This window comes from Castanea sativa, chromosome 11, assembly GCF_040712315.1.
Source record: "Castanea sativa cultivar Marrone di Chiusa Pesio chromosome 11, ASM4071231v1".
Classification (NCBI taxonomy): Eukaryota; Viridiplantae; Streptophyta; class Magnoliopsida; order Fagales; family Fagaceae; genus Castanea; species Castanea sativa.
Window position 1 is genome coordinate 17,340,709 of NC_134023.1, and position 14,713 is coordinate 17,355,421.

At 35.3% G+C, this 14,713-nt stretch overlaps 1 protein-coding gene and 1 pseudogene across 1 annotated transcript; one reads left to right on the forward strand and one right to left on the reverse strand.

The window, feature by feature from the left end:
- Positions 1-910: 910 nt before the first annotated feature.
- LOC142617173 (putative glutathione S-transferase parC) lies at positions 911-2,027 on the forward strand (annotated as a pseudogene).
- An 8,248-nt stretch (positions 2,028-10,275) lies between these two features.
- LOC142616159 (uncharacterized) lies at positions 10,276-10,746 on the reverse strand. The gene has a single exon (XM_075789033.1). The coding sequence runs from the start codon at positions 10,744-10,746 to the stop codon at positions 10,276-10,278; it is 471 nt and encodes a 156-aa protein (XP_075645148.1).
- Positions 10,747-14,713: the final 3,967 nt, after the last annotated feature.

A 14,713-nucleotide genomic window follows, 5' to 3' on the forward strand; every position in this document is an offset into this window, starting at 1 on the left:
CATTCAGGTCACAACACTTGCCAAACACTTGCAAATGTTTTACAGTAAAATATTTTACAAGTAAAATATTTACATGTAAAATATTTTACATTTAAAAATATTTTACATCAAAACAAACGGGGCTTAAGTGGTCGATTTAAATTAGAACCAATAATAACTTACTACTTAGGATTTTTTGTAAAAGTTTTATAAAAATATTATGGATGTAGTACTAAAAATAAAAAAAATAAAAAAACACTCATTTTAAAGCATTTGCATCAAACAATAGAAAAATGGTTCAATTTTACACATCTAAGCCACAAAATCACTCACATTATTAGTCAAATTAAAAATGTGTAAATATAGTAACTATTTAAATTTACACAGACACTATTTATTTCACATTTAATTTTTAATTCTTTGTTTACATATTCTAAGGATGAAAAAAAAAGAGTGGATAGTAATTGATGTGTGTGAAGAAAAAAGAAACAGTAAAAAAATAAAATAAAAAGTGATATTTTAATAAAATCGATAACATGATCACATGTGAAATTTTTAAACTGACTATATAGAATATAAATAAATAAAATTTCATACAAAAGAGAATGAGATTAAAGAAAATGCCCAATTATTAGGGTAAAAGAAAGTCAAGACAGTCAAAGTCTCAAAGACGCAAGGCAGAAACTCAAAACGAATTTGGGAATCAAACATGACCAAAGCAATGACGGATTATGGAATGATCCAGAAACTCAAATTTGTTCCCAATGCACTTTGTAGTCGAAGTCATACTTTAGCATTGTTTTTATTATTGTTATTTTTACCAGCACACTTTAGCATTATTTAATTAATTATCAATGAAAGCCCGAACCACCACCTATGACTATAAATCCCCGCTCTCTTCCAAGTGTTTTTGCATACTAACTCACTTCTTCTCTCCTTTCTTAACCTTACTTCTCTATTTCCTTCAATATCTTCACTTCATTGACAATGGCGGACGAGGTGATTCTGCTAGACTTCTGGCTCAGTATGTATGGGATGAGGGTCAAGATTGCACTGGCCGAGAAGGGTATCGAGTATGATTACAAGCAAGAGGACTTGAGTAACGAGAGGACTTGAGTAACAAGAGCCCTCTGCTTTTAGAGGCGAACCCCATTCTCAAGAAGATCCCAGTTCTTATCCACAATGGCAAACCTGTGTGTGAGTCTCTCATCATTGTTCAGTACATAGATGAGGTCTGGAACGATAAGTCTCCATTGCTGCCCTCTGATCCTTACCAGAGAGCTCATGCCAGGTTCTGGGCTGATTTTGTTGATAAGAAGGTACCTTTAATACCATTTCTTTTTTCTTTTATATTATTTTAATTTCTTTTCATTCTGGGTTAACGGGTTTTAATTTCAAGGCAATGACATTTGAAAGATTTAATTTGAAATGACTATATTTTCTATAAATTTCATAGTTTTTTTTCTTGAGCTTTAAAGAAATATTCTTCTATCTCTATAGATTTGATTTAAAATTCATTACTGGCACTGTTCATCCTTGTAATATATACAATGTGTGGAAAAAACAGGTTAGTGGTGTTTCAAGGAAGTTATGGGCTACAAAAGGAGAAGAGCTGGAGGCAGGCAAGAAGGAATTCTTTGAAACCTTCAAGATATTGGAGGGGGAGCTTGGTGACAAGCCTTTCTTTGGGGGTGAAACATTTGGGTTTGTGGACCTTTCTCTTGTCACTTTCTACAGCTGGTTTCATGCCTACGAGGTATTTGGCAATATCAACATAGAGGCAGAGTGCCCCAAGATTATTGCATGGGCTAAAAGGTGCCTCCAAAAGGAGACTGTGGCAAAGTCTCTTGCTGACCAGAAGAAAGTTTATGAGGCTCTCGTGCAATTGAGGAAAATACGTGGCTACGAGTAGAGAAATGGTTTAGCCTGAATTATGGTTTTCAGTGGCGGTGTAATAAAGTTTATTCATATTGTAATACTCAAGTTTCAAGTTTGTTTACTTTTTTAACCCCAAAAAAAAAGTTTGTTTACTTTCAAAAAATAGTTGAGGTTTGTTTCATTTGGGTCCGTTGAACTTGTAAGACACTATGATATGTGTTTCCGAGCTTTAAATCAAATGGGCATGCATTGTATTATGAATAAGAAATACAACTTGTTGTGTCTTATAAATTTTAGATCATTTTGTGCCTTAATTATATTTGGAATAAACAAAATTTTGGTAAATATGTGTGTATGCGGGGACATATTAACTACCGTATTTATAAATATAATAAATTCATTTTATAGTAAATTAGATGATATCCTGCACGATGCATGAACTACTTTACAATGTTATTTGAAATAATTTTTATGTATATTAAGACCTCAAATATGGAGACCTCAATCATAAATACCCAATTTATTATCTCAATAAAATTAAGGAAATCATCTATAATTATCAACATAAAGAGAATGTGAGTTCTAACAAAAAAATTCTAAAAACAAATAGCTAACTTTATAAATAATCAATTAAAATGTTTATGTTTCTTTTGCTTTTGCTTTTTCTTTTTCTTTTTCTTTAGTTCTAAAACAAAAGAACATTCATGACTTTCCCAAACCAAAATCTCAAATACCCAAAAACCCAAAAACTTAAAGCGAATCGTAACTTTCACAAAATCCACAGTGTATGAGTTCAACATCAAAATTGTAAGTTACTGTCACTGAATAGAAAACACAAGCCCCATTCCTTAGTCATAGCCTACTCATATGGGTTAGGATCAATGATACTGCAATGTTGATGTTATGTAGGTGTTATTGAAGGTTGAAGGTAAATGACATCATTTTTGGTCTAAGTGTATTTGAGATAAAATGGAATGAAGGGCTATGTGATATGCATATAACAGATTAGAAGTGAGAAGGGTGAATGGAAATGCAAAGAGTTTTTTGTATGTGTGAGAGATGAAAAATCTTGCAACATTGAACCAAATGAAACAAATAGTAGTCTTAAAACATTGATTAACAAATGTAAGAAAAGTAGTCTTAAAACATAGAATCAAAGGAAATAAAGAGTTTCTACCTTTAAATTTGTTCTTATTTCTAATGTGGCGTAATGGTATTTCAATTCTTTTCATAGAGTGCGCCACATGGTAGAACCTCAAAAGATCTCTCATATGAAGTTTGTGCTTTTATATATATATATATATATATTTTGATGATTGATTGATAATTTTTTGTATTCTTGATTAAATTTTCTAACTGCTTGCTTGAGTTTGACTTTGAGCTAGTCTTTGAATCACTTTCATAACGTATATAGGGTTATATTGAACGTGTAAATTGTGATAGGCCTAAAACGTATTGACCCATTGTAATAGATTAATTGATTAATTAGCCAAGTTATTAATTAATCAAATTAACATGCAAATTGCGTGGTAGCACAAACAAATCACCAATTAAACTAAGTATGCAGCAGAAAATAAATGACACGGTGATTTGTTTACGAATGAGGAAAACCTACACGGCAAAAACCCCACTGGGTGAATTTAAGGTCACCACTCCCAAAATTCCACTATTATCACAACAAGCAGTTACAAGTAAAGAAATCCCAAGTACCTTACCAACCTACAGTTGAACCCTTACCCCAAAATCCAATTGAACTTGTTTTGTAGTAACAATTTCTCTTTTTCAATGCACGGCTTCCAGTACGTGACTAACCAATTTGATGCGCAGATCCTAGTACGCGTCTTACTCCTTTGCACGAATCTCAGTACGTGACTAACTCCACAGCAACCCTTTGATTGTTGTAGTTGATTTGCAGCAGCTTCACATAGAAACACCAATAAGATCTTCAATGTTGGTGCAAGAGACTTTGCTTGGTTACAAAACCCAAAGGCGTACAAGAAACGCAGCAAGAACTCTTTCTTCTGTAGGAGGAGGCTAGAGTTTCAAAAAGAAAACCTTATAAAGCTCTCTAGGGTTAGGTTTTTCTTTTTCCACCTCCTTTAAATAGGAGCTTAATGGGTTTCCTATTCCAAATAGGTTTACACAAACCTTGGGTTTTCCTAGTCCAATAAGAATTATACAAACCTATAAACAAATAGCCTTTTAGAGTAAAAACGTTGCTGGCTATACTCTGAATCCCGTAAGCTCGATCGATCGGGACATCTGTCGAGTTTTAATGAATCTCGAAAGATCGAGCTTCTGTCGAGGAGGTATCGAGACCTGCAGTTTGCACTTTTCTTGAGCAGTTCTTGAGTAATCTTCATGTCTTCAATTTAACCACTTGTAATGATCATGTTGAACCTACTTAGATTTACCCAAATACAAGTAAAGTACGTTTTGTCAAAGGATATGCCAATTACATAAAAATATGTCTCCAACAAATTGAAAGTTGAATTATGGGCGGTAAGGGGTAGTTTTCATCTTTGCATCCTACTCCACATCCAATCTGCTGAAAACTTGAAATAGAAATTGATACCAAATCTGTCGTTGGCTTGCTCACCAAAAATGATTACTCAAATGTTGAACCAAACCTCCCAATGGACAATTAACCATTGTTTTAGAGAAGCCAACTCTTGTGCTGACTCCTTTGCAAAGAGCCAAAGATGGATGTCCACCTACAACAAGACTTCCTTATATTAGATACTCCATTAGGGGAGTTAACTTTACTTTTGATATATGACCTCATAGGTCTGGGATGTAAAAGAATTTGCACCGAAACAAGCTCTATGGTGGGGTAGTTGTTTTGTTTATATAATATCCCTATTACCGAATTAAAGAAGGCAAATTCTCCTATTTAGCTACCCCAAAAGCCCGATTGGATGATACTAACCCCTTTTGATATCGGTTATAGTCATTAGTCATACTACTTCATAGACTAATGTGCTTTTTTTCTTTTTTCTTTTTTTAATAATCAGCAAACTTCATTAAAACAAACTGAGGTGGCTACAAAATGCAATTAGCCTTGCAAGCATCCAGAATAACTTTAGGGGGTTGGAGCAAATGTATTATACTAAGATACTAAGAGAGAAGAGAGAACAATACTAATTTTCTAGAAAAGAGAGAACAATACAGAGAACATTCACATCAACTGGTGCAAATATTTCTATCTATTTTAGTATAAGAACTTACTTTTTTTTTCTTCTTTTTTTACATACTCACATTTTAAAACACCTCATATTAGAATAATTTTTTTACACTTCATTTTATTAAAATATCAAATTTTTCTTGATTTTTTAATTGTTTTTCTTTTTTCATGCACAACAACCACCATCCATTTTATTCCTTCATGGGATATGCAGAGAAAGAATAAAAAAATTAAATGCAAAATAAATAGTATCAGTGTAAATTTATACAGTAATTATAACAATCATATATTTTTACATAATTTTGCATGACATGATGTTGGTGAATTTTGGACTTAATTGGCTAAAATGTGTTACTTTTTTTTGTTATATAAATACTTATGCGAGTGCTTCTAAAGCAGTCAATTAAAATATATAAAAAATTATAAATACATCAGTTTTTATAAATAATACTTACAAATTGACATTACAATCAAAGTGATTAGTGAACTTTAATTACTTCACAAATAAATATTTGAATTATTTTTTCGAGATTGATAATACATTAATTTGTATTGTTTTTTGTAATTGGTAACATAGTAAGATGTAAATTTATAGTTCCTCTTTTGACCAAGATATAAGAAAACAGCTGCTTATTAGGGGGAAAAAAGAGAGCCAAAAGAGTCAAAGACGCAACACCCACTCAGTCAGCAACCTATAGACTATAGTGAAAAATAACATGACCAAAGCAATGACGTCAACCAGATTGCGGAATCAAACTTATCATTCATAAGATAGTGAGGGGAGTGCTGAATAATAACCCCAATCCGTGCCCAATACACTTCATACTCTTAACATTATTTTTTATGTCTCTAGACTTTTATCTCAAACGGAATCCTCTACTATGTGTTGGTGTGTGTTAGTTTAACTTGTCAAGCTTTTCGTCATGTAAATGGGCTTGGTTTTGAATTCTTCCTATAATTGGGGTGCATCGGCATGATGGTAAAGAAACAATCATCACGAAATAGACACCAATAAGTTTATGAGGCTGTTGGGCAATTGAGGAAAATACGTGGCTTGGAGTAGAGAAATGGTTTAGCCCAAACCTTGGAGTATTTAGCATATTAGAATGGTTTTGAGTGGTTGTGTAATAGCATTCATTCATTTTGTAATGTTCAAGTTTCAAGTTTGTTTACTTTCAGAAGATAGTTTGGGTTTGTTTCATCGTTGAACTTGTAAGACACTTTGACATGTGTCTGCTGAGCTTTAAAAACAATGGGCAAGTATTTTATTCAATGAATAAGAAAGACACCTTGTTGAGTCTTCCATAACAAAATAAAGATTATTCTGCTTTAAGTTTATATGCATAATTCAAGTTTACAAAAAATTAGAAAATACTATTTTTAGAAAGAAATATAATTTCACAATAAAAAGATAGTTTTACTATATATTGTTAAATGTCATATATAGAGATAGTATTTACTTCTTTTTTTTTTGGTAAAAAGGGAAATGCATTCAAACTAGAAATTAATAATAGTTTCAAGGCAACGCCTGTTCAGATACAAACTAGAAAAATCAAAATCTAACAAAGGTTGCAAGCCCTGGGGGGGGGGGGGGGTGTTGTCATACAAGATAAAACCTGGGATGCACGGACGCGGCACCGGAGGTGCCGCACCCGCGTCCGACGCGGCGGGACGCGGCAACGCGAGAGGGACGCCGCTGCTCGCGCGTCGGTGTGGCGTCCGGCCGCGTCGGCCACGTGGATTCATCATTTTCCAGCCGACTCGCGCCGACGCGGCGTAGACTCGGCGCGATTCGCGCTGACTCGGGCGGAATCGCGCCGAATCGGGCCATATCGGCCGTATCGGGCGATACCGGCGAAACAACCGGAGCCCAAAACGGCCGATTCAGGCCGAAATTCAAAAAAAAAAAAAAAGGTGCGAAATGCACCGTATGAACTTAAATCTAATCCTACTTCAGCCAAATCAGCCCACTTCATTCTCACTTCATCAAAGCAAAAAAACTTCAGTCGTGCTCTCTGCCTCTCTGACTCTCTGCCTCTTTGCTATCTCTGTGTTCTCTGCCTCTCTGCGGTGTGCTCTGCCCTCCATCTCTGCCTTTACTCTTTGCCTTCAAGCTTCAGCCCTTCACTCTCTGCCTTCGCTCTCGCCGTCTCCCCTGTTGCAGTGCCAAAAATCCAAGTCTTCATTCTTTCAATCTCTCTCACGCATTCTCAACTCTCTTTCACGCATTCTCAACTCAGGTATTGATATTAATAAAGCTTTCACTTTCAATCTTAGTTTGATTTGTGATTTGTGAATGTGATTTGTGAATCTTAGTTTGTGAATCTGTGAACTTGTGAATTTCTCAAAGCATTCTCAACTCAGATTCATAGTTTTATTTAGTTAATAGTTATTATTTGTGAATCTGTGAACTTGGTTTGATTTATTATTAATTTATTTAGTTAATAGTTATTAACTTATTATTTGTGATTCTGTGATTTCTTAACTTGGTTTGATTTATTCTAAATTTATTTAGTTAATAGTTATTATTTGTAGGTTAAATTGAATCTATTGAATTTGCAATGGACGAAGTTACTAGCACAGAAACTTCACCTTCTTCTAATCAAGAAGTGCCAAATGATGAATCTTCTCTTTGGCAGTATGTGACTAAAGTAGAAAAACTAGCTGGTGCATCTGTTAAATCAGGGGGAAACACATACTTTAAGTGCAATTATTGTGGTGTATTTATATGGGATCTTATTCTAGGGTTAAGGCTCATTTATTAAAAATTCCTAATAAAGAAATTAAACCGTGCCCTAAGGTGACACCGAGTCATAGGCTGGAAATGCAGCAAATGCATGATCAAGTTGAGAATGATAAGTTAGAGAGAGAACGGAGAAGTTAAATTCCCTTACCCCCACCTCCCCCAGGCCGTGGGCCTAAACCTATTTCCCAATTTCGGAGACATGAAAGAAGTGATAGTACAAATCCGATTGATGGTAAGAGGAGGAAGGTGGCTGTGAATAATACTTTGGAGAAAGCATACCAGAATAATGCTAGACATGAGTTGGATAGTACAATTGCTAGGATGTTTTACACCGCTGGGCTTCCGTTTAACTTTGCAAGGAACCCATATTATCGTAATTCCTATGCATATGTTGCTACTCATAGCATTCCGGGTTATGTTCCTCCTGGATACAATGCTTTGAGAACAACACTTTTGCAAAAAGAAAGAGCTCATGTTGAAGGACTTTTGAAATCAATTAAGGACTTTTGGCTTGAAAATGGTGTAACTATAGTTTCTGATGGATGGTCTGATCCACAAAGGAGGCCTCTTATTAATATTATGGCTGTATCAGATGGGGGTCCAATGTTTATAAAGGCAATTGATGGGTCAGGTGAGTTCAAAGACAAACATTATATTGTTGGGGTGTTGAAGGATGCTATAAAAGAGATTGGACATAAAAAAGTTGTCCAAGTCATCACTGATAATGCTAGTGTGATGAAGGCTGCTGGATCTCTTATTGAAGATGAGTATCCTAAAATATTTTGGACACCCTGTGTTGTCCACACTCACAATCTAGTTTTGAAGAATATTTGTGCAGCAAAAAACACTGAAAAGAATGAAGTTACATATGAGGAATGTAATTGGATTACACGTATTGGTGATGATGCATCCTTCATACGTGTTTTTATCATGAACCATTCAATGAGGTTGGCAATGTTTAATGAATTTTGTCCATTAAAACTGCTCCAAGTTGCTGATACTAGATTTGCTTCGGTTGTTGTAATGCTAAAAAGGTTGAAGTTGATAAAAAGATGCCTTTAAGCCATGGCTATTAGTGACCAATGGGCTTCTTATAGGGAGGATGATGTTGGAAAAGCTCAAAAAGTGAAAGATCTGATTCTAAGTGATATTTGGTGGGATAATATTGATTATATCCTTGAATTCACAGCACCTATTTATGATATGCTACGAATAGCCGACACAGATAAGCCTTGTCTTCATCTTATGTATGAGATGTGGGATTCAATGATAGAGAAGGTGAAAGCAGTAATATATTGGCACGAAGGCTTGGAAGATGATCAGCATTGCTCATTTTGGAGTGTGGTGTATGATATACTCATTGATCGATGGACTAAAAACTGTACACCACTACATTGCTTGGCTCATTCCTTAAATCCTAAGTAATTACATTTATTTTCTATTTTCTTTAGTTCCCCCTTCTAGTAAAACACACCTTTCATTTATATTTGTTTTTTAATCTTTAACTCTAGGTATTACTCCATTGAATGGCTTTCAAAGAATCCAAAACGCATTGCTCCACATCGAGATTATGAAATTTCTATGGAAAGGAGCAAGTGTTTAGATCAATACTTTGAAGATGGGAATGAATTAAGTGTGGTGAAGTTTGAGTTTACAGCATTTTCAGGAGGGAGGTTTCCTTCACCAGCTACCTTGACAGATAGGTGGGTCTTACAATCTTTGGTTTGGTGGCAATATCATGGTACCGCATTTCCAACTCTTCAAACCCTTGCCCTTAAACTTCTTGGACAACCTTGTTCATCCTCATGTGCTGAGAGGAATTGGAGCACATACAAATTCATTCATTCCTTAAAAAGAAACAAAATGGCTCCTACACGTGCTGATGATTTGGTATATGTACATTCTAATCTTCGACTCTTGTCAAGGCGCAATGAGGAGTACATATATACAGCAACAAAGATATGAGATATTAAAGGAGACTCTTAGAATGAGAGCGACATACATAAAGGAGTTGGAATTCTTGAGAGTGCAACCCTTACACTTGATGAGCCAGAGTGGGAAGCCATAGTTATTGGGAATGCTAGCATTAGTGCTACTACTAGTGAAAGTGAAGTTCGAAGTGAAGCTATTGATCTTGATGATGAAGATGTTGGTGTTTGATTGTCTTGTTGATTGTCTTTTATTTAGTTTTAGTTTCAAACTTATGAGTTGTATTATAATTTCTGAACATCATGGAATGTTTTAGTTTCAATCTTGCGGGTTATATTTAATTTATGAACATCATGTTTTAGTTATTATCTACTATTGCTCTTAAATTTGGTATATGTTAATATAATGTGAAAAAGTATGCTTAGTAATATATTAAAAATATAAATAAAAATATTTTTAATAATTTTTTAATCGCCGAGTCCCGCTGCACCCACACCTACCTTTTTCAAAAATTGCCGAGTCCCGCACCCGCACCCGCACCCGCACCCACACCCGTGCTTCATAGGATAAAACTAGAAGATTGCTGAGATCCCATCCTAGCTAGCATATCAGCACTCCTATTAGTTTCTCTATAGCAGTGATTAAAGCAAGTCAAGGGAATTCGGGAAGCCAACTGCCTGTAGTCATCCACAATGGAGGAAATGATTAGATTAGTATTGTTGGGATTGTTTAGGACTTCAATAATTGCTTTGGCATCCATTTCAATAACAACAGCAGTAAAATTCCCTTTAACACACAATATTAAGCCATCCCTCAAAGCCCATAGCTCAGCTATGAAACTTGAGGTTACACCGATCTGCCTTAAGAACCCCAAAACCCAATTACCCTCATCATCCCCGAATAAGCCCTCCCCTTCCAGCTTTGCCTGTGTTTCCAAGGGAGGACCCGTCAGTGTTAAGTTTCCTCCACCCTTCTGTTGGTTTTTCCCACCTAACAGGTTTCGAAATGTGGCAAATTGCCTCTCTAACATTTAAGGCACAATCGATAAATTTCGCTGCTTTATGGTAGATCTCCGAATGGATGTTTAGGGTAAAAGGCTTATTTTGAAAGACCACCAGGTTCCTCTTCGGCCATATCGTCCATATTGCAAATAAAAAGAAGATTTTCCAAGGCAGTTGGTGTTACCCAGATATGATGGTAGATTTGGCATTCTTTGACTGCCAACAGTTAAGGGGGATAATCAAAAGGCCAAGTCTGATACCTAAATTCCCAACGTAGCCCAGACATTTTTGATATGATCACAATCTCGAAGACTATGAATGATAGTTTTGGGTTCTTTATGACAGAGAGGACAAAGGGGATCAGAAGAGATTCCTCTAGCATTAGGACAAGAATTAACCCCTAAACTATTGTGAAGACATTTATAAACGAAAAATTAAATTTGCGGAAGAATTTTAACTTGCCAAATCCACTCTCCATCAAAAGTAATTGTCTCATTGCCAGATGCCAAACGATATACGCTTTTGAGGTCGAAGCTCCCACGAGGATTTTCAGACTAGATCATTCTATCTATGCTGCTAGCTAAAATGGCAAAAGGGGTCACTTGGATTTTCAATTTAACATCTATCGGGATGTCCTTCACCTTGAGATTGGACTCTTTTCGGGTGAAGGGACCCTAAACAGCAAGTCTCAAAGGTCCATTGCAAGACCATTTATCATACCACAGACTAAGGTTACTGTTATAACCCAACGTCCATCTCACACCTTTCTAGAATCTGTCAAGACCCACCTTCATACCTTTCCACACTTGTGAGCAAGAGAGCTTGTTTGTGTTTCTGAAATTAAGCCTTTGACGAGTGCAATACTTCTTCCTAAGAACCTGAACCCATAGACTTTCCTTCTCAAAATGAAATCTCCAGTTGAACTTAGCAAGAAGAGCTATGTTTCTACCTTTGGCTGTTTGAAAGCCTAAATCACCCTCTTTTTTTGGTTTGGTAATTTTATTCCAACCAATATAATGCTTTTTTTTTTTGGTGGACTTGGTGGTTCCCCAAAGGAAATTTTGGCTGATTCTGTCAATGCCATTTTGAATTTTATTGGGAAGAGATACACATTGCATAATGTATGCTGAGATTGTTGAAATGGATGCCTGAATCTAAACAGCCCTCCCTACCATAGAAAGAAAATTTGATTTCCAACCAGCCAACTTCTGTTTCACCCTTTCCAAAAGAAAACTAAATTTGTGAAGGGAAGACCCGGGCTGCTAGATGGGGATACCCAAGTATTTTCCTAAGAATTTTATGGAGTGGAAGCCAGGGATTTCGCAAAAAGAGTCCCTTGTATCACTGTCTACATTCGGGGAGAAATAAACCTTTGATTTTGCTTCATTGATTTTTTGTCCTGATCTGGAGCAGAACTTGTCCAACACACTACAAATAGAGGAGCAATTTTCTTGATTGGCTTTGGCAAACAACACCAAATCATTTGCGAAGAAAAGGTGAGAAAAGGCTAGACCACTCTTAGAAGATTTGACTAGATCCCAAGCATTCTCGGCACACTTGCTTTCAATCAGTTGGTCTAGGAAATCAATACACAAAATAAATAGATGTGGAGACAGATGGTCTCCTTGCCTTATTCCCCTCATAAGAGTAAGGGGGTCCAAAGTCTTACTTGCATCCATATAATGCCATTCTCATTGACTGCGTGCTTCTCCACGGTGCACTGCATTATTTATAATTCCTTATAAATATTGTGTTGTAGTATTTTAATAGAAGGTTTTTTTTACCCGTTTTCATAAGCCGCCTACAAGAGAGAGTGGTATCCCACTTTTTCCCCATTTCTATAACTTAAGCATTGATTATTGTCCATTATTATTGTAAAGTTGTGATTTTCAACTAGCTTGTGTTGGCTTTAATTCCGTGCCTAATTTGATTATAATTTCTTCAATCATTTACCTGTATGTATGTGGGTTTATTTGTAAGGGATGAGTGTGAGAGATCGGTGAAGAACCAAGCTTCAAAAGATGAATCAGTGTAATTAGTGACTAGCTCGCGAGTAGCTCATGAGAAGCAACCCGCGAAAAGGCCACGTGTGAAGCACATGACTGGAAGCTGAAGAGTCATGCCGGGCTATCAAGTTCTCGAGTGTTTTGCAACAAGGTCCATCTCGCAAAGTACCCGCAAAACATTCTATTTGGCAAAAAGTTAAGTTGCTTTACCAAATTCTTTACCCACATTGTAAATATCCTCATTACCCACGAATTGTAAAGAGTGCTATTCAGAAAGAAAACTCTAGCAAATATACTTGAGAGTTAGAGATTGTTATACCCACAATCATCTACACATTTCCTTGTTAGTTTTCCTCAACTCCTATATTTCCATCTCTAGATCCTTGAGAGGTTGTTAGCCCAAACACTTACCACACTCATTTTGAGTGTTAAGTGAGATTTTGGTGTTGTTGGGAAGCATTGAAAGGAGCCATTTAGTGGTGGATGCAATCGGGTTGAATTGTGGGATCTGAAAAGCTAGAGAATAAAAGATTCTGAGAAGTCCGTTAGTAGCATGAGCTTGGAGGGCTCAAGTACATGAGGTAGACTAGGCTTGGAGGATCTTTCGTTATTTATGTACTTCAACTTTATTCTCTAGTGGATCGATTTCGACTTGGAGGATCGCGGAGAGGTTTTTCGCCGAGTTCTTCGATTTTCTCTTTGATAACACGTCTTGGTGTTATCTTGTGTTTGTATCTCTCTTCCCTACTCTTTAAGCTTTCATTTTATTGTTAATTGTGGATGGATATGGCTTAGAGTAGTGTTAACAGTTCATTGTGCATATTTACTCTTGTTCCACACTTTGTTTAAGTTAGAGTAAAAGCAATCTAGCCGCAAATTTTAATTGAGAGTCTGAACAAGCTCTTGTGTTTTAGCACAAATCCGAGCTTTCAATTATATTTTTAATGGGTGTGAGTTACAAAACTAGTTTCATTTAGTTTACATTTTTAAGATTTTTTTTTCTCTCTTAGGCATATTAACAGCTCTCTTGTGGGATCTCTTTACACTACACAAAAGAAAGTTTCCTCCTAAACTCCTTGCAGAGCCACCTTCTTTCCTACAGCCTTCCACTCTTTGAATAAATAATAAATAATAAAAATAAAAATAAAAACTTTCATATTTTTTGGGAATAGAAGGTATCATAATTCGTGGAGCTTTTACCTTGTAAATTTGTATATATTTGTGAAGTATACAACAGGTTGTTATTTTGTTATGCCTTGGGAATGATGTTGATGTGCCAATAACGTCTCTCACTGATAATACTACAGCGGCGGCTTGCAATGCAAGCCAAGGTGGTCACAAGACCACCCTGACTTATAATATATATATATATATATATATATATATATATATATATACACTTATCAAAAAAATTATATGCTAAACTAACTTCTTATGACTACCCTAATAAAAAATTTAAACATCCTGACTTGAGAATTACAAAAATTTGGAATAAAAAAAAAATTAGAGTAGTGCTACTACATTCACAACAGTTTCACAATAATTTCACAACAAATCTAATGTGGTAAGCTATTATTGATTCTAATTTGGGCCATGTACTAATATTATTTTTTTATCCACCAATAACAGCTTTTTACATAAGATTTATTGTAAAAATGTTGTAGACGTAGCATTACTCCAAAATTAATTATGCCTCCAAACATAATTTTTAATTCCTTTTTTTAAGCCTTAAAATAACAACAATAAATATTAGCCCAAATAATAATAAACATAAACCAAACAAAAACAATACAAGACCAAACAAGTAAAAACATTATTCAACAAAAAACTATTATAAAATATAAAAAAAAAATTTGTAACTCGTTCAACCTATTCAATAAAGATAATTTCTAATTTCATTTTTTCTTAAAAAATAGTACCAAGAAAAATTTTGTGGTAATTTAAAATTCTTAGTGACCACCATAAATAAAATTTCTAGAGCTGCCACTGT

Coding starts and splice junctions, on each gene's coding strand:
- LOC142616159 (XM_075789033.1), bottom strand. CDS start 10,746: ATGTTAGAGAGGCAATTTGCCACATTTCGAAACCTGTTAGGTGGGAAA.